At 35.3% G+C, this 25,995-nt stretch overlaps 1 protein-coding gene across 2 annotated transcripts in view; it reads right to left on the reverse strand.

The window, feature by feature from the left end:
* MPP7 (MAGUK p55 scaffold protein 7) overlaps window positions 1-25,995 on the reverse strand; it is a 226,494-nt gene that overhangs the window by 59,733 nt on the left and 140,766 nt on the right. For both annotated transcript variants that reach the window (XR_010023832.1, XM_063099009.1), the window contains exons 6-11: window positions 15,341-15,472; window positions 6,335-6,416; window positions 5,913-5,998; window positions 2,870-2,944; window positions 2,472-2,668; window positions 1,968-2,032 (exon numbers count right to left, since the gene is read on the reverse strand). Coding sequence is in view for 1 of the 2 variants with exons in the window: in XM_063099009.1 (XP_062955079.1) it covers window positions 1,968-2,032; window positions 2,472-2,668; window positions 2,870-2,944; window positions 5,913-5,998; window positions 6,335-6,416; window positions 15,341-15,472 (637 nt within the window). In the remaining variant the exon portion in view is untranslated. The remainder of the gene's footprint in view (window positions 1-1,967; window positions 2,033-2,471; window positions 2,669-2,869; window positions 2,945-5,912; window positions 5,999-6,334; window positions 6,417-15,340; window positions 15,473-25,995) is intronic.

Genomic DNA, 25,995 nt, shown 5'->3' on the forward strand with positions numbered 1-25,995 from the left:
CAAAGAAATCTTTGAGAATGAAGATACTAGCTTTCTATTTAATTTCCACAAAAATATACCGTCTGAACAAGGCCATATTTACTACACTAATGATTTAATTTGAATAATACTGATCGGACTTATTTGAAAATAAATAACACCTAGATATGTGAACAAATATTACATCTCTTAGTGAATCAAAACTTAGTTTTTAAAAAAGGAGAGAAAAGAAAAAGAGAAAGAAAGGTAAAAAGAAGGATCAGTAAACATTTCTGAATGGTATTCAAGACACAGAAAGAAGCAAAAAAAATGGGTAAAATGAGAACATTTCAGTGAAGATAGTCCTGGAATGACTATTTCTCAAATCCAAATATTGAAGTATTAACATACAAATTATCCACATCAACAAAAAGTCTCCATTACAATTAATGCACACACACACACACACACACACACACACACACACACACACACACACACACACACACACACACACACACACACACACACACACACACACACACACACACACACACACACACACACACACACACACACACACACACACACACACACACACACACACACACACACCCTCACAGTTACACACATCTATACCAAAGGCAGTTTGGGGGAACTGTTGAAAAAACAATCTGCCCCTTTTCAAAAATTTTAAATAAATGAAAATTCATAATTATATCAATTATGAATTTCTAAGGTGCCTACGACTCAAACACATTTGAGTATGGATTCAGATTCAATTATGACCACATTTATTTCATTTTTAAGTTACACGTATTTTATTCCACATATAACAAATATATTAGAAATGTGTAAGCCCCTAATTTAAAAATCCTTCAAAGAGCAAGTCAGGTGGATGCCTCAAAGTTCCTTTCATCGGGACGAGTTGCCAGTGAAAAGTCATCACACGTAAAAACAATGCAAAGTTCTCCTTAAATTTTATGCTTTCTGATGTCATAACACCTGTGGCACTCTATGATAAGGGTTTTTTCCTTCTGCCCACACTTAAGGTAGCCAGCACAAGCAGGCTTTTGAATCAGTGCTCCACCTGAAGTACCTGCTTGTGAGATTTATACTCAACTGTAGTTTGGCTCTCTTATGATGTGATTCCTGGGCTACAAGCTTCTACAAACTGACAGAAATAACAGGAGATGTGAAAAAAGCAACAATACTAAAAACAGATGTTGGTGTAAAATTCCAGGGCCATTTATTTGCTCGTTGTGCTTTTTAATGTACAATTTCTATGCTGAAGACAAAGAACTTTTTTTCCCTCTTAAAAACCTAGAACCATGAAACATGTGGGGGAGATGAAGTAGGAAATTTATAGGATGGCGACCTGAGGAGGTGGGAAGTAAAGCAGCTGAGAGAAGATGAGCTTAAAAGAAAAAAAATGCACCTGGATCCAGACTATGTTTTTCAGTAGTCCTACACCACTGTTTTCTAACTCTCATTTTCTTTTAATCTTGTCTGGTGATAAGTCCAAACAGATGGGTTAAATGTCAGAGGTATTATAATATGGGGATAAGAAAAGAACTAAGAAAAACGACAATAACTGGTCTCAGGCAGAATTACTTTTGTGCCCTAGAAAGTGGTAGATATTTTCTCCCTAATCTTCACCAAGAAATATCTTATATCTCCAAACCTCCTGGCTTTGGAGAGATAAAAGAGTTGTACTTCAGATTACACATTTAATAAAACACCCAAATTGGGAAGTCAAAGACAGGAGAAGCTGTTAATTATTTTCTTAAAGGGTGAATCATGGGTTTATTATCAACAATCCTGACCACCCCCTTTCTTCAAAAGATTCACATTAATGTTCCAAACAAATAAATTTTGGTTCCTGAGAAAGGATGACCCAAAAGCTATTGCAAGGTAATAAACCCCTTTGTTTTGCCATAAGCACCTGCTTTAATAGTCAAAAATAAGCAGCAGGATTTGGTTACCTGCATTCTTATTAACAAACTTACATGATTTCCTGCTGGAAACTTTCAAGGGCTGAACTAATATTTCTGGTCGTCTCAGAGCCAATCTCCTGGGGGAAAAGAAGGTCAACATGCCTATCAATTTTTAGCACAGGTCCAAGGTTAATACAACACTAAAATATTGAAAATCTTAAGAAAAAAAAAAACAACTTGAAAGTTAGGAGAAAAATGAACACAATGTAAATTATCTCCCCTCCCTCCAAAGTTACTGTTCTTTTTTTTCACCTTCCACATCAAGAAGATTTGAGATATTAATGTGCTATTTTCCAATTGCTTCATAACAAACACCTAATATGACCCAGCACTGTCATATTATTTTTGGTCATTACTCATACTTAGTTAGACAAAACAGAAATCCAAACCCGAGGGATAAAGAATTCTAAGGCAAGGTTTTAGAGCCTGTTTGATCATAACTATGCTGGCATGATATTTTGCAGAGAACAAAAGGTCAGTTGAAAAGACAGGCATTCTTATGTACCAGCAGCTCACCTTTCCTGGAAATGCTTGGAGGGAATCAAGCCTGCTCTGGGATTGGCATCACCTTCATGCTTTGCTTGCCACCACGTTGCATCATCTTGGCTCATAATCTGAAGAATATCTCCCTTTTTGAAAGAAAGCCCAGCTTCCTTACATGGAATTGCCTTATCCTCATTAGGATCATAGTCAAAGAGGGCTTTGATAAACATCTGGAAAAAAAGTTTCACTTGAGGTGAATAAATATAAAAAATAAATGTGAAATGGCCTACTTTCTCTCACTCAGGTTCAAGAGATAATAATTTAAAAAACTAGAATATTAAAATAAACTTGTTGTGACAAATGAATATGTAGGAGATGGAAAAACATTTACTTCCCCCCACCAAAAAAAGATATTTTTAAGTAATGATTACCTTGCCTTCTTTAGATGGTGTCTCCTCTTTGATGCTGGGTATAATCTTAAATGTAATTGCTCCCTGAGACTGAGCCTGGTGTTAGATGAAAAGAAAGAGTTATAAGAAAACTAGAGACAAAGAAAAATAAGGTAAAATAGGTAAGAAGCTAACTGCATCTGAAAATTTACGAGCTTGGGGTTTCTACTCTTAGATAGACCAAACTGAGGAAACTATTTTGTAGAAATTCCTGTAGTAAAAGAAAGCTCTAGAGTTTGTCAAATAAGTTAAAAAATATTAACCTCCAAATCTACTTTTACTTCCTGTATACTTTTAAAGTGTCAATGAATATATTACCAGCCATGTCAAGTTATTTCAAAATACAAACACAATATATGCACAGTGCCTTAAATAAATATAATATTAAATGAATGGAATAGATCATGTACAAGGTTCAAACTACTACAGTTAAGTACCAGCATCCATGTGTTTTGGGACAGAATAGCTATAACTGTCAGCAGTATGGTTATAAATATGTGATTCAATTAGTGGCAATGCCCATCAGGAAAAACAGTGAGTACTATTCATTTCTATTGAATTCTTAGTGAGTAAAATAACAAATGTAATAGATTAATGAAAAGATAAAAAGTAACTGTCTATTCTAATTTAATTAAAACAAACACCATCACCACCCACAAATCTTTGCTGACTATCTCAGACAAGGGTAGGTCTCTTTCTAAATATACTCATGTCATTCTCTATTTGTCTCTTTTTAGTGTTTATCATGGCCATATTTAATTATTCATGCAATGATTTCTTAATATCTGCTACTCCTGCTAAATTGGAAGCTCCATAAATGCTCACACACATACCTGGTCCATATTTAAAAGAGATGTGGGAGGGAGGGAGAGATGGAGGGAAGACAGATCTGTCTGAGGCTCCCTATCAGTGGTGTGCTGATAAACCACGACTCCATTTAAAAACAAAGCCCTGATGTGTATTGTCTGCCAATTTCCATGGTAAAAACACTACCACATTGCCCACTGCAATTTACCAGAATGAAGTTACTGAAAGATGAGTTGGGAAATGTTGCAGAGGCAGCTCTAGCAAGCGAGAGCTCCATACAACACTGTGACTTAAATAAAATGGGGCTTTGCAATTACAAGTGTACTTAAAAAAGTCTTGGAAAAATAGAATTGAAAGACAATACAAATCTGTCCATGAACTTTTTGAAGTACCCTCATATAAATAACAGAATTTTATAAAGGAGTGATTATTTCAAAATGGCAATATTGTTATTGCTTTTCATAAAAGTAATTCACAAATCTTATTAAGAATCCATACATAATACTGAATTGCATAGGTACAGAGAAAGCAAAAGTCTTCTCTATAATCCTTCCCATTTTTCTAGTTTTTGTGTGTGTGTATTTTAAATGGATGTAAAGCCCTTAAAAAAGTGTCATTTATTAAGGACTCAATCAATGTTAGCAATTATTACTATTACTATTAAGTCATATAGGTCTATCACCCATTGTGATTGCGTCACAGTAATCCACCATATAGGTGAGTAATTATTTGATCAACATAACTTCTTGATAGTTTCCAAATCTTTAAAAAATACTTTGTTTATACACATTTGCCCATTTCCTTTAGGATTAATTTCCAAGGCATTTTCTAGGCATTACCAAGCTTTTAAATCCCAAGTAATCCAATATTTTTCAGACATCATGTTTTCTTTTGTAAACTGTGTATATGCATTGCTGATTTTTCTGTAAATAATGAAAGGACGAGTCGACACCAGTTGACGATCCACCAGAGAGAGCCCGTTTATTAGGCAGCACACACACATATATAGGGCTTTAAGGGGAAAGCTGATTGGCTTAAAATACAATCCCTACTTAGCATACCGCATGGGGTTTGGGGGGAGCTGATTGGTGTGCAATTCGCGCCGGCGGGAAGGAGAATGCGGAAGAGAAGGGCAACCAGTGCCATGATGGGGTGTGGCCAAGAAGGGCTTATGTGATCGGGGTGGGATCCCTTGGGGCATTTGGGTCCCTACAGTTTTTATTATTTATTTTTATGATCTCAATATATATTAAAATATTCGGCTTTTGTCATATATATAGAAAATATTTTCCCTGCAATCTCACTTGTCTTTTAACTTTATATATGACATCTTTTTTCTGTACAGAAAGTGTTGGATTCTAACAGACACTTCTGTTATTTTTCAAGGTCAAAAGTCTTTCTCTTCACTATAATTACAAAAATTGTATATTACATTTTATTGTGCAACTTTTGTGATTTCTTTTGTACTTAAATACTTAATTTGTTGGCAATTTATTTTTGTGGGGTGTAAAATAGGGACTGACCTTATTTGTTCTAACTGAATCATCAATTAATCCAGTACCGTTTATAAAATGGTTTCATTATTTTTCCACTGATTTAAAATGCCATCTTGGTAACATATTAAATTCACATATATACAGAGATTTGTTTTGAGACACTCAAATCTCTTTTTATTGCTGTAGGCTTACAGCATGTTTTCATACATAAAACAGACAGCCTCCCTTCATTTTATCCTCAGAAATGAGCTTTAGAATTAATATTGTCAACGCCTAAAATAATTTCACACAAGTTTTTAGATTTCACGTGATATCTTAGTTTTGCTATTTTGTATACCTTGAATTCATAGCCTAGAGTATGGCTATGTCACTGGGAGAAGGACAAAGATAAATTTATCACCAACAACAGTGCATATGCCATCTATCGAGTACCTAATCTGGCCACGTACTAAACTCGTTACACACATTATCTCATTTAATCCTCAAAACACTCCAGTGAGATATTTATCTCTTCTCATTCTCATTTTGTAAATGAAAACACAGAGGCACAAACGGATTAAGGTATTTTACAAAGACACGTAGGGATTAAGTGACGGAGCTGGGATGTGAGCCCTGGACCGCTAAATCTGAATCCTGTATATTTCAAACCAAGTCTGAAAAGGCTGCAATATAGTAATTGAATTTTATTTTTGTTCCAATTTTAAAATAAATTTATATCGTACCAAAATCTGTATTATTTCTTCAGGCCTCTTATCCTCAACTGGTATCCCATTCACTTCCCTAAGTTCATCACCAACATGAATAAGACCTGAAAAACATAAAATTTGGTCCATTAGCCATGTTACTCACAAAAGAAACTGTAGTTTGCAGTTGTTTCCACAATTAAAGCATTTGAGGGTTCCCTTAACACACTGAAGAATTGGAAAGGAGACCTTCATTCATACTTCTTAGGTTCCAGACTGTGCCATTCTACAGCAATGAGTCAAGGACTACAACATAATAATGTTGGCCAAGAAATCATAACATCATCTTGGTCTTTGTCTAGAAATACACGTTATTGATATCTTATAAAATAATTCTTATTTATTTTAAAGTTTGCATACTCTAATCATAGTTTTCAAAGCAGAAACATTTAAAGTCTTACCACTTCTGTCTGCTGCACCTCCTCTCATGATTCTAGCCACAACGATCGCCCCAGACTGCTCATCCTTCTTAATGGTAGCTCCCTTTTAAGGAAAAAAAAATTTTGTTTTATTTTTTTGTGGAGAAATGTGTGTACTGGGTGGTAGGAGGGGGAGGCAGAAATAAGTGTGCTCATCTGGAAAAAGCGAAAACGACTACTTTAAAAAAATTGAAGGAATGAGGCAGGAGAAATAGACATCAAGCCATTGGCCATATACATACTCATAACAAGGTACAGAAAATTTGATCTACATATCATCTAAGAGTTTCAGCACTTTAAAGATTTTTTAGATCTTTAACCTTTTCAAAACTATGAAAAATAAAAAATACCTTCTTTCCATCATAAGAATACCTTGTGTTTGAATGCTGTTTATTTTTATTCATTTAAAGCACTTTCTCATTTCATTTTATCCTTACAATACCCAATGAACAAGGTAGTAGAGGGATGGTTATGTGAATAGACAAAAGTCTATATAATAAGTTAGAAAACTAAAACCCAGGTCATTTAACATTTACTTCAATGATTGTGTTATAACTCTAAGATATCATAGTAAATAAAGAAATGTGGCACTATGATAAAGAAAAAACAAACAAATTTATAACCTACAAATTAGCTATATTTGTTACCTAAGACTAAGGCAGATGAATGGAAGAAAGACCTGTTACTCTGCAGTTTTAATGAACTAGGATTGTACCTAGTATAAACAGAACTAAGGTTTTGACATAAGATTAGAAAACAATCTCAAAGAATCCAAAAATTCTTTACTTACAGATATTCAAAAGCAAACTACCTGAATGCTGCTTTGTAAGAACAACAGGCATAAATGGCTACTTTGAAAGCCTTTTCATGATTATCCTTCTAAGAAACTGGCACTGGATTAGAAAAGCCGTCCTACACTGCAGCAGACTGCTGAGGCGCACTATAAGCGCTGGCAAAATTTATCCCAAAAAAGAAGTGGAATTTTTCTCATTTGTCAATAACCACATGTCTGTCACTAAAGAATGGACATGTGAACAACAGCAGAAATCCATTTGTAATAATATACTTTATATATGACAGCTATGACATATACCTTATAACAGGAAAAATCGAATAATTAAGTGATAGGATGATTTTGTGGGGTTTTTTTTTTTTTTTTTTTTTGTCTCCTATGTATACCCTAAGGCCAAAACTGTGAATGAGCATCTCTCCATGGTCATAAACCTTAGGCCCACCAATTACTGCTCTTTTCTGCCTTATTTAAATAACTCACTTCTGACTGGAAATGACTGGAAATGTTATGTTGTCAATACTGCTAATTAACTTGATTAGATCAACTTTCATTTTCCTTAGGAATGTGTCTCACACTTTCCCAAACTATTTCTAATGACAGAAGAGACTAGTAATCTTAACTGAGTTTACTTATCCGATAGATGAGAAATTGAATCCCAAATGGTCATAGTTTGTCTAAGACAAAGTAATGGTATGTGGTAAAGTCAGGACTTGTTTAAGGCAATCTGACCAGAGACACTATCCTTAATATTAATTATCATTCAATACTGCTTCCCCTTTATCTCTCCTTAACCCTTAGTTCATAAGTTCATGAGTTCATTAGCCTTGTGGTGGCTTGTCTATAAGATGGAGATCATTAGTTCCTTCCCTCCTTGTATAAGCATGCCATATTGTGAGGGCAGAAGTCACCAAAGGAAACGCAAACACTCGGAGAAACGGAGAAGTCAGATGATTTATTATGCTGGCGGTCTCAGAGGAACTAACGTTCCAAAAACCTGAGCCCAGAATGCAGGGAGAACTGGAGTTTTATACCTTTCCTGAGCAAGCAAGCAAGCTTTTCTATTGGCTCTCTGTCTGTATCCAGGCAGAGTTACACAAATTGGGGTCTTTACCAGGTAGTTAAAGGTGGGTAAGGGGCTTCGGGTAGAGGGTTTCATGGAGATGGGGGATGTGGTCAGGTGCTTTTTGCAATGCAGGCTAGAGAGCAACTCTGTCTCTCACCTATACAGGAAATGTCTCTCACTCACATAAGAAGGTCAAAAACTGACAGTCTTGCAAACTGCAGAGCCATAGAGTTCAGAAATGCATTCAGCTGTTAACTCTTAACACAACTCTAGATATATCTCACATACAGGCAGATATTAGCTGAAAAATTATAATAAGGATTAAAACAAGGGGAGGACAGGAATTTAGCCACTTCAGTATTACCACATCAGGTGTTCTAAAGCTACAAGAAGACTTGCGGCTGCTACCTGAGCCTCTTGAAACACTTGCTTTATGAGAATTCAGCCTCTGTGTAAGAAATCATGACTACTGCCATGCTGTGAGGAAGCACAAGCTAGCTAAGCAGAGGTGCCACTTGAAGAAGAAGATGCTTGACCAGCGCCCAACTTTCCAGCTCCCAGCCCAGGCATCAGTTGTGTGAATGAAGGAGTCCTCAGATGACTCCAGCCTCAGCTACCATCTGACTGTTTGTATGAGGAATTCCAAGTGAGAACCTCCCAGCTGAGACCACCAGCCCCCAAAATGTACAAGACGATAATATATTGTTTTAGCTACAACTTTTGGGGTGGTTTATAACCCAGAATTAGATAACCAGAACAAATCTCTCTCTCCTCTATGGATTGTACTCTTGCTCAGTATAGAACCATCCAGTTTGATGTGCTTAATGATAGTTCCTTTGACTTATTCTGTGATTCAATGAAGTTGACAAATATTTATTGAGAACTTACTATGTGCCAGGCACTGTTCTAAGGGCCTGTAATAATACACTGGTGAACAGAACAAAAGTTCCTGCCCCCTCACAGAGCTTACGTTCCAGCAGGGAAAACGGACAATAAACAAGAGATGAAATAATTGATATATTATACGGTATGTTAAAAGGCGGTAAACGCTAGGGAGGGTGAAGGGGTAGGGCAGAGTAGAAATGATCAGGATACCAGGACAGGTAAAGGGAAGACAATGTGAAGACACGGAAGACGATATTTGAGTAAGGAAAGACTGGATGGAAGTAAAGGAGTAGCCAAAGGGAAAGAACAGAAGAAATAGTCAGTGCAAAGGTGCTAAGAGGGAGCTGTGAATGGAATATTCAAGGAAGAGCAAAGTGGCCAGAGTGGCTGGAGTAAAGTGAAAGAGGAGAAGCAGAAGGAGATGAGGTCAGATGAAGCAGGGAGCCAGACTGCATGGTACTTTGCAGGTCATCGTGAGGACACTGGGTTCTACTCTGAATGAAAAAGGGAGAATGTGCGGGGTTGTGAATTTAGAAGGATTGCTCCACCTGTGTTAAGAGGGAAGGAAGGCAAGAGCTACAGCAATGAAATAAATAGGATGTTGTTACAATAACCTGGGGAAAGACCATGGTGGCTTAGATCTGACTGGCAGGAGAAGTGATGAAAAGTGGTCTGGATATATTACTAGAAGAGCCAAAAGGATTTCCCAATGAATTGGCTATGGGATGCAAAAGAAACAGAGGAATCAAAGACTGTATGGCTTTTGTCTGAGCAACTGGAGGGATGGAATTGCCATTAACTGAAAGGGGAAAAGATCAGAGGGGGAACAGATTTGAGGACAAAGATCAGTGGTTTATCTTTGGACATGTAAAGACTGAGATGTCTATTAGACATCCAAATGGAGATTTGAAGTAGACAAACGATTGAAAGATCAGAAGAAAGATCTGGAAGAAAAATAGCCCTGGGAGTCATTGGCACATAGCTATTTTTTAAAAGCCATGGGCAGGATGAAATCACTTTGGAATGTGTAGCTAAAGAAACACTTAAGGGTTCTTTTGTTATAGATATGTGCCCTGATAGAATATGCTTGCTATCTGCTGATTCCACTCTCCCTTGAGGGTAAACTGTGGCTCTGAGGAACAATTTCTCACTTTCTATATGGTACTACCACTTGACTCAGTCTTCATGTTGAACCTTTCATTCCTGAAGACTTCTATTTCCGTATTGCTTTCCAAACTCCTGTTATCACGATTCCTTGATCTATTCCCAGTGCATGTATTTGCATGAAAATAAGATCAAAACTCAATAACAGAGAGCACATTTTATGTGATACTGTATAAAAGTTGAGAGTCCTATGACAGTCTGCAAATGAAAAGTGAATTAAAACTGAATCTAATTTTTAAAAACTTGCATATTTTCTTACATAATTATTGTGAATTTATGCTATGTGATTTTGACCAAAAAATAAGAGTATAGAGAACTTCAGTTTAGATTGAGAAGTTAAAATTCTGGTTAGATTTTTATTAATGGTCTGTGAAATATTTTATAAACGTATTACGACAATCTCCTTAAATAAAACTTTTACCTCCTATAAACTGTCAATATTGTAAGGTCTCCTTAAATAGGTAGCACAGTCAATTTCAGGTTGAACATTCGAAACAAGTGCTTCAAAAGGGTGGTCTCCCAAACACTCCCACCCAGAACAGCTGAGACAGTTTTTTAAATTGAGATTCCCAGGCCCCACCAAAAACCTGCTGATATAGACCCTTTGGTCAGAGCCCAGAAACCTGCATTTCAAATAAGCACCTCAGGTCATTCTTCTAATACCAAAACCTGAGAACCACTGTTATTAAAGAAGTGAGAAGACAACCCTTGCAAGAGACGCTGAAAATGTGGGATCAAAATTCACTCGCCAACTAATAGAATTTCATTCCCTTAAGTTTGTCTAAAAATTAGTTTTTCAGATGAAACAAATATAAATTGTTCCAAACTGACATAGCTCCGCTCCTTGAATCCTGACCACTGTTCTTCTCCCCTTTCTTTTGAGAAGAATCGAGAGATTCCCTCCCTTCAAACTGTCACCCGTCTTCCTTCCCATTGCCAAATACCTATGCGGTCTGTGTCCACTGCTGGTTCTCTCCTCGAACCGCTGTAATCTAGCTTCTACCATTCTGTGAGACATTTTTACTGAATAACGCTTGCATAATACTTCAGATCTTAAAAAGCATTCCAAATACATTCTACCTCAGCTGATATTCAAAACACCTGCAAAGAAATACATGTCCTGATAAGGAACCTGAGGCTGAAATGGTAAGTGACCTGCTGCAGGATACAGAGCAAATAAGTGACAGAATCCTAACTGTTGCTCAGGTCATCTGATGCACGCTTGGTATTCATGTCACCACATCATACCTGGGTCTAATAAACAAAAACTGTATTCTTAAATAACACCCATGACCTCCCCCTCAGTTGCCAAATCTTACACTCTTTCCTCGTACATCATTTGCCAAGCATTTCCTGACCATCCGCTTGATAGAATTTTATTTCTACTTGGCTTCCCTCATGTTACCTATTTCTGATTCTTATGACTTGGACTCAATTCTCCTAAAGATGCCTCTCACTCTCAGTCTTCTCTGTGTGTATGTTCTTTGGTTTTTATTTTGCTCTGACAGTCTTGTGGTGTCTCCAGTAACCTGCCTCAAACTGACAAATGTCATTTGACAGATGTAAATGACAAGTTTGTTGAAAATACTATTTTTTACTTTTCTGGGAACTGTCTTTCTAAACTTTAAATTTACTCACCCAATCATCTTAATTTACCTTTACAATAATTGCAAAGATAATACACTAATTACAGATTTGGAGAAGAAAAAGTTCAAGACAAGCAATTCTACTGACTTGATTTCATATTCCAATGTTCAAATGACATTAAGAAATATCCAGCAATTTCAGAAATTTCTTCATATTGTTTAGAGTTTATGTTATATGAAGTTTTATATAAAGCTTTATTTTTTTTTAAATACAGCTATTTTAACATAAAACATGCAATTAAATTAAACAAATTTAAGTTCCATGCTTCCTGACCAAATAAGATCTTCAAAATGTTTATCAAAGAAATTAGATATTTACTTTATTGAGATTTCTTAAAAGTTTTAGTTGGAGCTGCTGTAAGTTAGTTTAAATTTAAAAAGAAATTGAGTGAAGTATATAAAATAACCAAAAATTGTGTTATCATGTTTTGTTACTGAGTAACAGAAAGACAAAGCATGACTGACCAAAATAATTTTTAAAGTAACTTAAACGTACTCAAAATAACTTTAAATTGCATTAAATATAGAAAACTAAACCTAGAATTCAAAGAAGTTACCAATATGTTTTTAGAGGAAAAAAAACTTTTAAATAATTAACTGAAAATTAGAAAGGAAAACTTTTAAAATTCATGTAAATAGGGGCAAATAAGCAGAAAGGAAATTATGGATAAAATGAAATAATACTAACATTTTTAAAACCCCCAATTTTGGGGGGGAGGTAGAGATGAAAATACTATTAAGTTCATTACAAAGTTGTTGAATTACACCATGACATACTAATAAAAAACTGAGCAATTTTGAGAAATGCCTATAATATCCCCTGAATATACAAATGTTACAAATCTGGAAAACATCTTCATGTTTAAGAGAAATGTTCCTTTTTAAACAACTTATCAATTGAACCAATCTTGTAAGAAATTTACCTGGTTCCCTTTCCTAAATTTCTAACTTTCTCCTAGCAACTTGCGGAGCCCCACAGGCTCAGTATAATTATATGGAAATTCATCATTTTTATGCCCCTACATTTCCTTCTATTCCTGCTAATTGAATGCACAGTACTTTGGCCACCTAAATAAAAACCTCCTGTGGTATGTTTTGACTTTCCCTCTCTCCTTATCCTCTACATTTGAAGATTTGCCTGGTCATAGCAAAGTTAGCTTACGAAAGAGTACTTCAAAAAGTTCATGGAAAGATTAATATCATCTTTCAATTCTATTTTTCCATGAGTTTATGGAAAGATTAATATTGTCTTTTCAATTCTATTTTTACATACCTATGTTTGTAGCTTTTGCTGTTATTCTAATTCAGACTCTCATCTTAAATATACTGTATCATATAAACAATAAGAAAAGAAGGCTAATAGATAAAGAATAACCACCTCAACTTGAGGTCTAATTATTTCAGTTGTTACATGCTTATTAGTGAAAAGGTGTAATCTATTCGGTAACAAATTATGATAACACAACTTCAGGTTATTTTATATACTTTTCTCCATGTCTTGGTAAATTTAAACTAATTCACAGCAGGTCCAACTAAAACTTTTGAGAAATCTCAATAAATCCAATGCCTAATTTCTTTGATGAACATTTCACTTGGTCAGGAGGCATGGGACTTAGATGTTGCTGATGACTGTTTAAATGTCAGCTCATCAAATCAACACACCAAAAACTGCTGCCCCTGGGAAAAACTACGATTGATCAACAAAGCACTACTAACGAATTATCGCATTCCTCAATATGGTCAGTCTTTCAACTGCCTCCTCCAGGAGGCTGAATTCATCAAGACGAAAAAAATACTTTTTATTGATATGTGCACAGAACCCACCAAGAACTAGTCACTTTGTGGTGAGAGGCCCCTGAGATAGCTTTCTGCATATCCAACACGAGTGCCATCTATTCTTACTAAGTATACCACCTCCACAATAAAAATCAAGAATTATTTAGGTTACTATTATAGAGTTACAACCATAATGAAAAGCATTAGTTTTATAACCTAAAATTAAACAATCTTAACCAAGAATACAGAGAGCCCCAAGATGCCCATGTGTGAGCTTCAGTGGCTCAACAAATCTCCTTATACAATATGTAAATTTATCTGTATATTTTTCTGGGCAAGAGTACCCAGTGCATTTATCAATATGCCAAAGTTTCCCTTAAACTAAACAAGAAGATAAAAACCATCAAAAAAAAAAAGAAAAGCATAATGACACAATATGGTGCAAGGAAAAAACTAGTATTTGAAGATAAGGAGCTAAGTTTGAATCCTAGTTCTACCCCTCATTAGCTGTGATACTTTGGCTAAACTTCTTCACTTCTTTAAACATCAATTTTCTAGTCTGTAAAAACAGAAAAATAATACCAACTATGAATATTAAATATATGTAAAGTACTTAACATAGTACCCAGAAACTACTACATTATCAACTGCTATTTGCTTTAAAAACACAAAAATGTATGAATTTGAATAAATGGACAGAGCACATTTCAAATAACAGCTAGATTACAAAGTTTAATTATTCTTTTGAATGTAGTTTCATAGAAAATATGGATACGCCCTGTATTAGTTTCCTATTGCTGATGTAACAAATAACCACAAATTTAGTGGCTTAAAACAATGCATATTTATTATCTTATAGTTCTGGACCTTGGAAAGCCAAAATGGGACTAAAATCAAGGTGTTGGCAGGGCTGCATTCCTTGTGGAGGCTCTGGGGCAGGATCGGATCTTTGCCATTTCTGGAGGCTCCTCGGCTCATTGCCACATTCCCATAGACTCTGCTTCCATCGCTGCCTCTCCTGCCTCAACTCTGACCCTACTGCCTCCCTCTTTCGCTTTTGTAAGATCCCTTGTGATCACATTGAGATCATCTAGGACATCTCAATCTCAAGAACCCTAACCTAATCATGAAAAGTCCCTTTTGCCATGTAAAGTAACATATTTATAGGTTCTGAGGACTAGGTAATGACATCTTTGAGGGCAAGAGGGCATTATTATTCTACCTACCACAGACCCCTTGACGTAGTTCAACACTGTATAAATTCTGGTGCTAAAATAAACGGTTATATGTACATTTTGGAATATCAGACACCTGATTAATTTCCCCTCATTACTTTAAAATAAATCAACTTTCCAGAACAGACAAAAGCAATGTTAGTTGCACCATTTAATCTGACATCAGCCACACTTGGTATGTTTCATGCTTTTTCTTATAAATGTATTAGATCACATTTTCAAAATTACTGCTATTTATAACCAATAGAATGTCTATCTTTTTATTTGGCTTCATTTTCATTTTTTCTAAACCATATTCTTTATATATAGTTGAGGACACAGAAGCAGCCTAATTTAAAGAGAGGAATAAATGGTATGTGCTCATCAGATCTGGCTTTAGCATGACATCTACTTACACCCGAGCACAAAATGGGGACCAAAACTCACCAGTGGTTCTCTATTTTTGACCAGACGGATTATTTTGACCGAGTCTTCCTCGTCATCAATATCGTCAGGCATAGGAGGCAATACAGGATCGTAATTCTTCTGAGCCACGATATCATGTACAGAGAGTAAAGCCTATAAAAGTCAAAGGTTGGTGAAAAGTTAATTAATTAATTAATCAAATATAAGATTTCAAACTATGAAGAAAATGAAAAGGGTTACAACTTTGACATAAAAATGGTAATAAGACAACTACTTAAGAAGCTACTTAAAAAGATGCCTTTACAGGGGTTGGGAAGCAGTGCCTGCAGAAGAGCAGGAGGCAGCTGTACTCAGCTGCCACCTCTAGCCCCAGTGCCATAAACGGATGCCAAGATCAGAATAAAATATCCTCTAACCAGGATATTCTCTGGGTCACCCTTACAACAGTGGCAGTTGGGGACAAGGATGGTAAGATATTATTTCTGGAGGGAGTTAGAAAATGAGACTACAGATATGCTGTCAATGAGCTACAGGAGTCTGAGAATAATATATATTTTTTCTTTCCTACTACTTTTTCTTCTATTAGCAGAAAATGCAGGTCGGATCAATACCATTGATTCTTTGTTTCCTCACTTTGAATCTTTTGTGTAATAGGTGACTAATACGAGGGTACCTCAATCCTATTTTTCCATGAACTTTTTGAAATATGTTTGTATGTGTCATATTCAAATGGACCCGAGCCTTTGCCAGTCACATATGCCTCAAATATATTCTCCGATTTGGTAACTTGTCCTTTCACTTTCTTAATGGTGTTTTTTAATCAGCAAAGGATGCTCATTTTAATGAACTCAGTCAATGCTTTTTTTTAATGGTTGGTGCTTTTTGTATCCAATAAGAATTTCAAAGGGAAAGAATGAACTGCATCAAGATAATAAAACATCTGAAGAGGTAATGGCTACAAATTTTTGAAAACTGATGAGAGACAGAGACTGAAGATTCAGAAAGCCCAACATATGCTTTAGGAAGAAGGAGAAAAGAAAATCCATGCTTAGATATATCATAGTGAAACTGTGTAATGCCAAAGGCAAAGAGAAAATCTTAAGACTATCTGGAGAGAAAAAGACCCAGGCGAAAAAAAGAGAAAAAATTGATTGACAGATGACTGATAAACAGCAGCAACGGAAACTAGAAGATAGTTAAAATACAAAAGTCAGCCCAGACTTGCATACCCAGCAAAAGTATCTTTCAAGAATGAGAATGAGAACCAAGATGAAATTAATGGATCCACCTAAAAAAACTGGGAAAAAAAGAAGAGATCATGAAGTGACAGTTTTTCAAAGACACTGGACATGAGGCAATGAAGGACAGGGATCACAGAGAGACAGAAAACAAATGATGTGTGCCTTAAGCTTGCCCCAGCTCACAGCTTAGAGAGAGATTCCAGGCTGTGATGGGGGAGTAGGAACCCAGGCAGAAAGCCAGTGGTCTCCCCGAGTTGAGAAAACAGAGCTGGAAATCCAGTGAGGTCAAGGGGTTAAAATTCTCAGGGAAGACCATGGGAAAGGAGAGAGCTGCACAGAAACAGAACTCTGAAGATCTGCAGGAGGTCACCCCTGAGTCCTGAGCTAGGTCCTCAGTCATGCATGCATATGAGAAAGTACCAGAAAGGGCTACAGCAGTCATTCTCACTGAGAGTGATTTTACTCCCCAGGAAACATTTGGCAATGTCTGGAGACATTTTTGGTTCTCACAATTTGGGGGATGCTACTGCCATTTAGTGCAAAGAGGCCAGGGATGTTCCTAAACATCTGATAGCATACAGAACAGTCCCTGCCTCCCCCCACCCCTAAAACCAATTATCTAGCCCCAAAATGTCAACAGCTCCAAGGATGAAAAACCTTGAATTACAGAAAACCATCTCTGAAGCTCACACAGGGCAGGAATAGTTCTGTTCTCATCATGCACAAGGGAAAAATCTCATAACACACAAGGCATTGAGGAGAGTTACCGGATGGTACTTACTTAATAGTGAGAAAAGCTCAAGATTAAATACTGCTATGGTTGCACCTAAAAAAGTTTAAAAGAAAGCCTCTGAAGGATTAAAATGTTTCCAAGTAACTATGTAACAGAAAAAGGTTCAAGAATATTATCTATAGAAACACAAAAATACCCAGCATCAAATAAGGTAACACTCACAATGACTGGCAGTCAATCAAAAATTACCAGGCATATAAAGAAAGGAGAAAATACTACTCATTAAAAAAAGAGAAAAGTAATAGAACCAAACCCTGAAATTACGCAGATAGATAGTAAACAAGAAACTTAAAAGTTATTATTATAACTATATTCCAAATCCTCAAAAAAGCTAGAGGAAAGACTAAACATTAGATATGATATATATGAAAAAGACTCAAATCAAACTTCTGGAGTTAAAACACACAACGAACAAAATAATAATAAAAAAAGGACACCGAATGAGATTAAATATTTGAAGAAATATGGCAAAAAATATTCCAAATTTGATGAAAAAATATAAACCTACATGTTCAAAAAGCTCACTGTACCCAAGAACAAGAATCAGGAAATAGTATCAAATTGCTTAAAACCAGCGAGAAAAATCTTAAAATCATCCCAAGGAAATAAAGTACGTTATATATAAAAGAATGAAGATTAAAAAAATTGACAGCGCACTTCTCATCAGAAAAATTTATCACCAGCAGACCTGCAAAATAAGAAATTTTACACGAAGTCTTTCGGATAGGAAGAAATTGACAGTAGACGGGAATATAGATCCATACAGAGGAATGAACACCAGAAATGTCCACTATCTGGTATCTATGGCAATCATCTTGCACACAGTAAGAACAACAGAGATAGCTAATGAAAATATTTTTAAATAAAGCAATTATTATAGTTGATAGGCAATATTAAGAAGAACAGCAATATATATTTTTTCTCCTTAGCTTTGAGCTCATTTTCATATCAGGGTTCTAAAATAATTTTATAGATATCAAGCTCATCATTTTAATAACTCTGCTTTAGAACTACTGTTGGTTAGCAACATTTTTTATTTTAGACAACTAAAAGTAATTTAGTACTCTATTTTCCTGTTTTAACTGTGGTGATTTTATTCTTCAATACATAGATTTCCCTTTCAAAGGCATACTTAAATGAAAACTGTGTTTCCATATGTCATAATGACCAATCACAACTGATTGGTTTACCTGTTGCTCAGAAGAATCTGCAGGAAATTGAACATGAGGCCTTGAAACTCATCAGGCTCACAGCGCTCACTGCCTTGGACCCCCTGGAGTCAACTCTATGTTCTAAGGATCTGTCAGGTCCACAGAATTACATGTCCAGCTCATAAGGATAAGTAACTTTGATTTATCCCTCCAGAAGGAAGCTTTACTTTTTCCTTCAGCATGCTTTAATAAAGCCTCATCCATCCCACATGCTCAGGCAATGAGGAATTTTTGCTACGTGAATATTTTGGAAGGCTGAAAAATTACAACCAATCTTCTTATTTTATTGCCTTTTAAAAAATCTACCAAATTTCCCTGACTGCCTAAATTATAATACCATGTTCTAGAAATGATGTTACTGCACTGTTTAATCAAAAGTGAGGCTCCTGAATGATGACTCATACAGGTTAATTTACCTTTAATGTGGCAAGTTGATGCTTAGGAGCAGTTCTTATTTATTAAAGACTGTGTTTGCTTCCTCTAGAAGCAAAGTCTCTGTACAGACCAACATCCCTCCATCAATGTCCCTAAATGCTACCAACATTATTGTTCTTGCCTATTTCATCGCTGCAGGAAGAATTCATTCTATTATATCTATTTAGGCCTTTGGCTACTCACCACCTTTTCCCTTTTCTCACCATCTGCTGTTTCTTTTATACTTCACTATTTTTCCTGGACTTTAAAGCTTCAACACTAAGACTGAATTTTGTAGGCATTATTGACTAATAATATTTTTTTTATATGGCAACTGAATGATCAACTCACATTGGGTATAACCTTTAAATCTTTGACAGTTCTCAGATGACAAATCTGTTAAAGAATGACAAGTCTTTTTCTAACTACTGAATACTTGAGGGCAACAGGTTATACAGGAAAAGTGCTGGTTTTCATCTGAAGCAAGAGATTCCTAAAGAGTGAAATGAACAGGATCACTACAATGAATTAAAAAACACGAAAGAAAAGCTTAAAGGTCCTATGAATGTACAGAATTATTTTATATAAGTATAAAAGCCTATAATAAAATAAAAATTCCCAACATTTCATAATTTACATTGAATTCAATTTACTGAGAGCCCCTTACATCACAAGCACAGTGCTGTGTGCGAGAGAGAGAGACAGAGAAAGAGAAAGAGAGAAAGAGAAAAAAGACCATTCTGTGTGTCAATAAGAAAGGCACCCTTGCATTCTTTGTTAGGTACAGAACACAGAAAAACCCTGAAACACACACACAAAAACTTGCTAAATGTCCAGCTAGTTTTTGAGCTTTAGTTTTCTTAATCTTTAAAACAGAGTTAATATTAGTAATTAATAGGATTTCATAATGATTAAAGAGGTAATACATGAAAGTGCTTGGCAAAAAGTCTACTCCACAGTAAACAATATTATTAATATTATTAGCTATTATAATTAATTATAATAATTTTTCTGCATTAGTCACTTTGTATATAAACTTGCAGAAGACCACATATAAATAAGAAAGTATTCTTTTCATCTTGCTATGGTATATTTACAAAAATTGATCAAACGAAAACATTTTAAACCAATTTTGCATAAAAGAAAGTTAACAGATTCTATACCATGATGAATATGGATCTAACTAGAAATAACACCCACAAATTTCAAAAACCAAACCCAATAAAACTTCTTAAAGAAAACATAGGAGAAACACTTCAGGAAATAGGACTGGGCACAGACTTCATGAATATGACCCCAAAAGCACGGGCAACCAAAGGAAAAATAAACAAATGGGATTATATCAAACTAAAAAGCTTCTGCACAGCAAAAGAAACAATTAAAAGAGTTAAAAGACAACCAACAGAATGGGAGAAAATATTTGCAAAATATATATCTGACAAAGGATTAATATCCAGAATATATAAGGAACTCAAACAACTGTACAAGAAGAAAACAAGCAACCCAATTAAAAAATGGGCAAAAGAGCTAAGTAAGCATTTCTCTAAGGAAGATATACAAATGGCTAACAGACATATGAAAAAGTGCTCAACATCACTCAGCATCCGGGAAATGCAAATCAAAACCACATTGAGATACCATCTAACCCCAGTTAGGATGGCTAAAATCCAAAAGACTATGAACGATAAATGCTGGCGAGGCTGCGGAGAAAAAGGAACTCTCATACATTGTTGGTGGGACTGCAAAATGGTGCAGCCTCTATGGAAAATGGTATGGAGGCTCCTCAAACAATTGCAGATAGATCTACCATACGACCCAGCTATCCCACTGTTGGGAATATACCCAGAGGAATGGAAATCATCAAGTCGAAGGTATACCTGTTTCCCAATGTTTATCACAGCACTCTTTACAATAGCCAAGAGTTGGAACCAGCCCAAATGCCTATCATCGGATGAGTGGATATGGAAAATGTGGTACATCTACACAATGGAATACTACTCAGCTATAAAAACGAATGAAATACTGCCATTTGCAACAACATGGATGGACCTTGAGAGAATTATATTAAGTGAAACAAGTCAGGCACAGAAAGAGAAATACCACATGTTCTCACTTATTGGTGGGAGCTAAAAATTAATATATAAATTCACACACACACACACACACACACACACAAACCGGGGGGGGGGGAGAAGATATAACAACTACAATTATTTGAAGTTGATACGACAAGCAAACAGAAAGGACATTGTTAGGGGGGAGGGGGGGAGGGAGAAGGGAGGGAGGTTTCGGTGATGGGGAGCAATAATCAGCCACAATGTATATCGACAAAATAAAATTTTAAAAAAATTTAAAAAAAAAAAAAAAAAAAAAAAAACCAAACCCAAACCATGCAGGAAATTCCAGTAAGTCAGGATAATAAACTTAACAAAATTCTTTATAGACTATCAAGAAATTACTGTCAATGCCAATATGACATAAACATCCATGGAAGTAGACCAAATTGAAAAGAAAGTCACATCACTTTAAGCATTTTTGTAATTAGACGAGTGTGAAATAAATAGGCCAGGTATTCCACTGAAGAAGCTAAGGGGAAACATAAACCAACAAAAATCAAAAAAAGACAAAAGGAAAATACTAGAAAAATAAAATTGATAAATAAAATGAAGAGCCAGTGCTTCTGAGAAATCAGGTAAATAGACAATTTTTGGTATGCAATAGCAAGAAAATAAAGAGGAAAGAAAATACGTACATTAGAAGCATTGAGAAATAGGACAGAACTTTTGATATGAATCAAATAAGGGAAAAAATGCATACCAACTTCAATATCCTTGAAAATCTTAATAAAATATTGCTTTCTAGGAAAAAATAAATAATGAAATAATTCTAGAAGAGGTTGAAAACTGGAGTAAGTCAATAACTACAAAGAAATTTTAAAAACTGTCCAAAAAATTTCCTCAGAAATGGCATTAGGGCCAGATGGCTACATAGAAGGGTTATATTAGTTTTCTATGTATTTATAGCATCCCAGAACACAGAAAAACATGAAAAGGTTTTCAATTTTTTTTTTCAAAGGTATCACAACCCAAATGCACAACCTAGCCAGAAAGTATAAAACTTTAGTCTCAGGATGGATTTTAAAAAAACAAAAACAAACATACAAACAAACAAAAAAGCTAAGTAATTAGAAAAATCATACATACAGCATATTAAAAAGAAGGCTTAATTTCAACAATTCAAATATTTTACCAATATAAATCTATGCACATTAGTTGTGCTAACAAGTATAGACTATTGTATGATCACCTTAATACCAGAAAGGCATTTGACAAAATTTAACATATTCCTGAGTTAAATGAGAACAAAACTTTATAGAGTATTATATCAGAAACCAACAGCAAATATCATACTTAATAGAGAAACACAGAAGTATTCCCATTGCAATACAGAAAAACAAAAGCATATCCTTTATTATCACATATTTTGAACATTTTTTCCTGTAGGTCATACCAAGGCAATAAGATGGTGGGGGGAGGGGATACTTTTATTACAAATAATAAAAATGAAAAGATAAAATGCTCTTGAAAATAACATGACTTTATGCATGGCCAAAAAAGGAGAATCACTTGGAAATTAAAAGAAATGATATAATCTGGTAAGGTGGTATAAGAAAAATACACAACATCTTTACTGTACAATATGCTTATTAGAAAATACACAAATTGATAGTAGACATGGCAAAAAAATCAACTTATACATACATGCGTATGTGTGTGTCTGCGCACACATGACACATAGACACACAAGGCCTGGGAATAAATTTAGCAGGAGATAGTCAAGATCGATATAAAGAACAATGTTAGCCCTAACTAAATGAATAAATTTCCATGTTCTTGGACAACAACAGAATAAATTTGCAAGAATAATGACAGGAGTTTGGCATTAGTGGGCATACTATAAAGTCATAGCAACTAAAACAATCAGATAACTAGATTAATAGCAATCAGAGCAAGAGTTCAAAACAGATTCAGTTATATAATAATGATTTCAAACTCTAAGAAAATCAAAATTAGAAGCACCAAATTTTCATGTAGACTAATAATTTCAAAATTTAAAAAATTAATCTTTCTAAAAAGCCAAAAGAAAATATGAAAGACAGTTTTCATAAAGTTACATAGGTAATAAGGAACAGGCAGTCCTTTCTAAGCTAATTCAATGCCAGAAGTCATAAAGGAAAAGAATGCTAAATTTTCCTACAGAAAGTACGTATTTCTGTATGGTCTTGGAAAATGCAAGTAAGATTTAAAGAAAAATAACTGAGGAGAAATATATAATAATGGTTTGAAATCCTTATATCACTCTTATAATTCATTAAGAAAAGCACAAAATTTTCATTGATCACTATTCAGTCATAAAGTACTTACTGAAAGCTAGCTATATGCTTGGAATTATTTTACCCTTGCTCTCAGGTAGCTTATATTCTAGTGGTGATTAACTAACAAACTGAAAAAAACCATTTATTGAACAGAGCATATGCAATTAATTTCATATTAATTGTGACTGTACAGAGAAACAACTCATGCACTATTGCAGGTACTGTACGTTGAGAGAAACTTTTTCAGTACAACCACTACGGAAAACAGTATGGGGGCTTCTCAAATAACTACAGATTGATCTTCCATATGGTCCAGCAATCCCACTTCTGGGTATATATCCAATGGAATGGAGATCATCATGTCAAAGGGATACCTGCACTCTCATGTTCATTGAAGCTCTGTTAACAATAGCCAAGATATGGAACCAACCTAAGTGTCTATCGATGGAGGACTGGATGAGGAAAAAATATATATACACACACCATGGAATACTACTCTGCCATAAAAAAGAATGAAATTCTCCCATTTGCAACAACATGGATGAGCTTGGAGAAACTTATGTTGAGTGAAATAAGCAAAGCAGAGAGGGATAAATCCTGCATGTACTCACTCATAAGTGGGAGCTAAGAGAGAACGAAGGAAGGAAAGAAAGACCACAGTGGTGTGTTGGACTTGCAGAGGGAGACAGCACACCTAGGGATACAAAGTGGAGTGGGAGAAAGGAGGATTGGGAGGGAGGTCAGGGATAATTGTGTGGGGGACACGGGTAATAGTCGCAATTTGTAGTATAGGGCATGCTGTCAGTATGGATCTGGCCATCACATCTTGAGCACAAGTGGTGACAATCAGCTTTGTATCTCATGAATATTCATAACCAATAAAAAAAAACACTATAAAAAAATAAATAAAACACATTTCATGCTCTCCCCCAAAAAAGAAAAGAAAAAAGCAAGCTGGTAATAACTATCATCGAAAATTTAAAATGTTCAAACATTATGTATGACACAGTAATTTATTAACCCAATAAAAACATATATTGATTCAAAATTCCATAAAAATCTAGAAATTTACAAACGATGCATACCATAGTGTTGTTTAAGCAGCAGAAAAGCAGAAACAACAGAAAGGTCCACCTCCAAAAAATAAGTTAAATAGATAATTATGATGACCCAAAAAGAAGTCTACAAAATACCAAAATGTTAAAAAACAAACAAAAAAACCACAGCAAAGACTGCATCCTACAATGCCATAGAATATACCAGGAAAAATGTATATTTAACATTTATATATACAGAAAGGATTGAGAGGTAATGCAGCCAGCCAAGAGCACTTATCCCTAAAGGTATATGAACACACAAATCACAGAAGAGATAATGTCATTAAGCACATAAAAAGATACTCATCCTCACTGAGAAAGCAAGGAATATAGGGGCTTCTGCTTTCTCTGTAGTTTGACTGAAAAAATACAATTATGTATTATCATAAAATAATATTTCTGTTGATTTACAAGTCCCTATTCAAGTCTCTTTGTAAAAGGTAAAATTAAAGTGAAAATAATAAACTATCACATCTCATTAAAGAAAAATATCACAAATAATTTATATAAATAAATAATTTCTTCTAACCTCATTTATGGATTTTTTTTTTTTTTTTTTTTTTTTTTTGTCTTTTTCGTGACCGGCACTCAGCCAGTGAGTGCACTGGCCATTCCTATATAGGATCCGAACCCGACGCTCCCAGCGCCGCACTCTTCCGAGTGCACCATGGGCTCGGCCCCATTTATGGATTTTTTTAACTTTTCCTTTATATGTGTGTGTGTTTCTGTCTGTCTCTGAGGTTGTGAATACTTCTCTGTCCTGTGATCACATAACTGTCAAATTTTCTTCTAATATTTTTATAATTCAATTTTTTTTTTTTTTTTTTTACATATAAATGCTTAGTCTATTTGGAATTCATTCTAGCAAGGATTTTTAAAAATTTTTCCCCAAATGACAAACCAGTTATCCCAACAGCATGCACTGAAGCTATCTCTCAAAACCACCCATCCCCCAATTCCTCCATCAGAGCCACAATCATGTTCTACCTGAATTACTTCCTCGGGCTCCCAACTGGCCTTCGTCTGTTGAGTATTCCATCACACGCACCCTACACTCCCCTTTACCTCAAAAAACTACTCTATATATTACATGTGGAGTGCCTGTGTCACTTCCCTGTATAAATCCTTTCACTGGCTTTCCAGTTTGGATGAAATCCAAACTTTTTAATAATCTCACAATTAGAGTGGCTGCATGATTTATCATCTAAATAGGGAAACAATGGAAAGTAAAATAACGGCTATTAATAATAATGCTGGAACTACGGCCAAAAGGCTCAACTGTCCAGCTCCAAACTCTTGCCCCTTTCTCTTTCATAAGCTACTGTTCAGCCATACTGAGTTCATTTTGCATTCTTGAATTTAACAAGTTTTTTCTTTATGGGACTTTACCTAAAACATTTATTTTTCACACCCACCCCTGACCCATCTCCCACTCCTCTGCCCCCTATGGCTAACTCAAACTCAACCCTCAGGTCTCAATATGTATGCCACTTCCTCTCTAAAATTCTCCTTAACCCCCCAAATTTGGATTTAGCACCATTCCTA

This window comes from Cynocephalus volans, chromosome 6 (genome assembly GCF_027409185.1).
Source record: "Cynocephalus volans isolate mCynVol1 chromosome 6, mCynVol1.pri, whole genome shotgun sequence".
In the NCBI taxonomy this organism is placed as follows: Eukaryota; Metazoa; Chordata; class Mammalia; order Dermoptera; family Cynocephalidae; genus Cynocephalus; species Cynocephalus volans.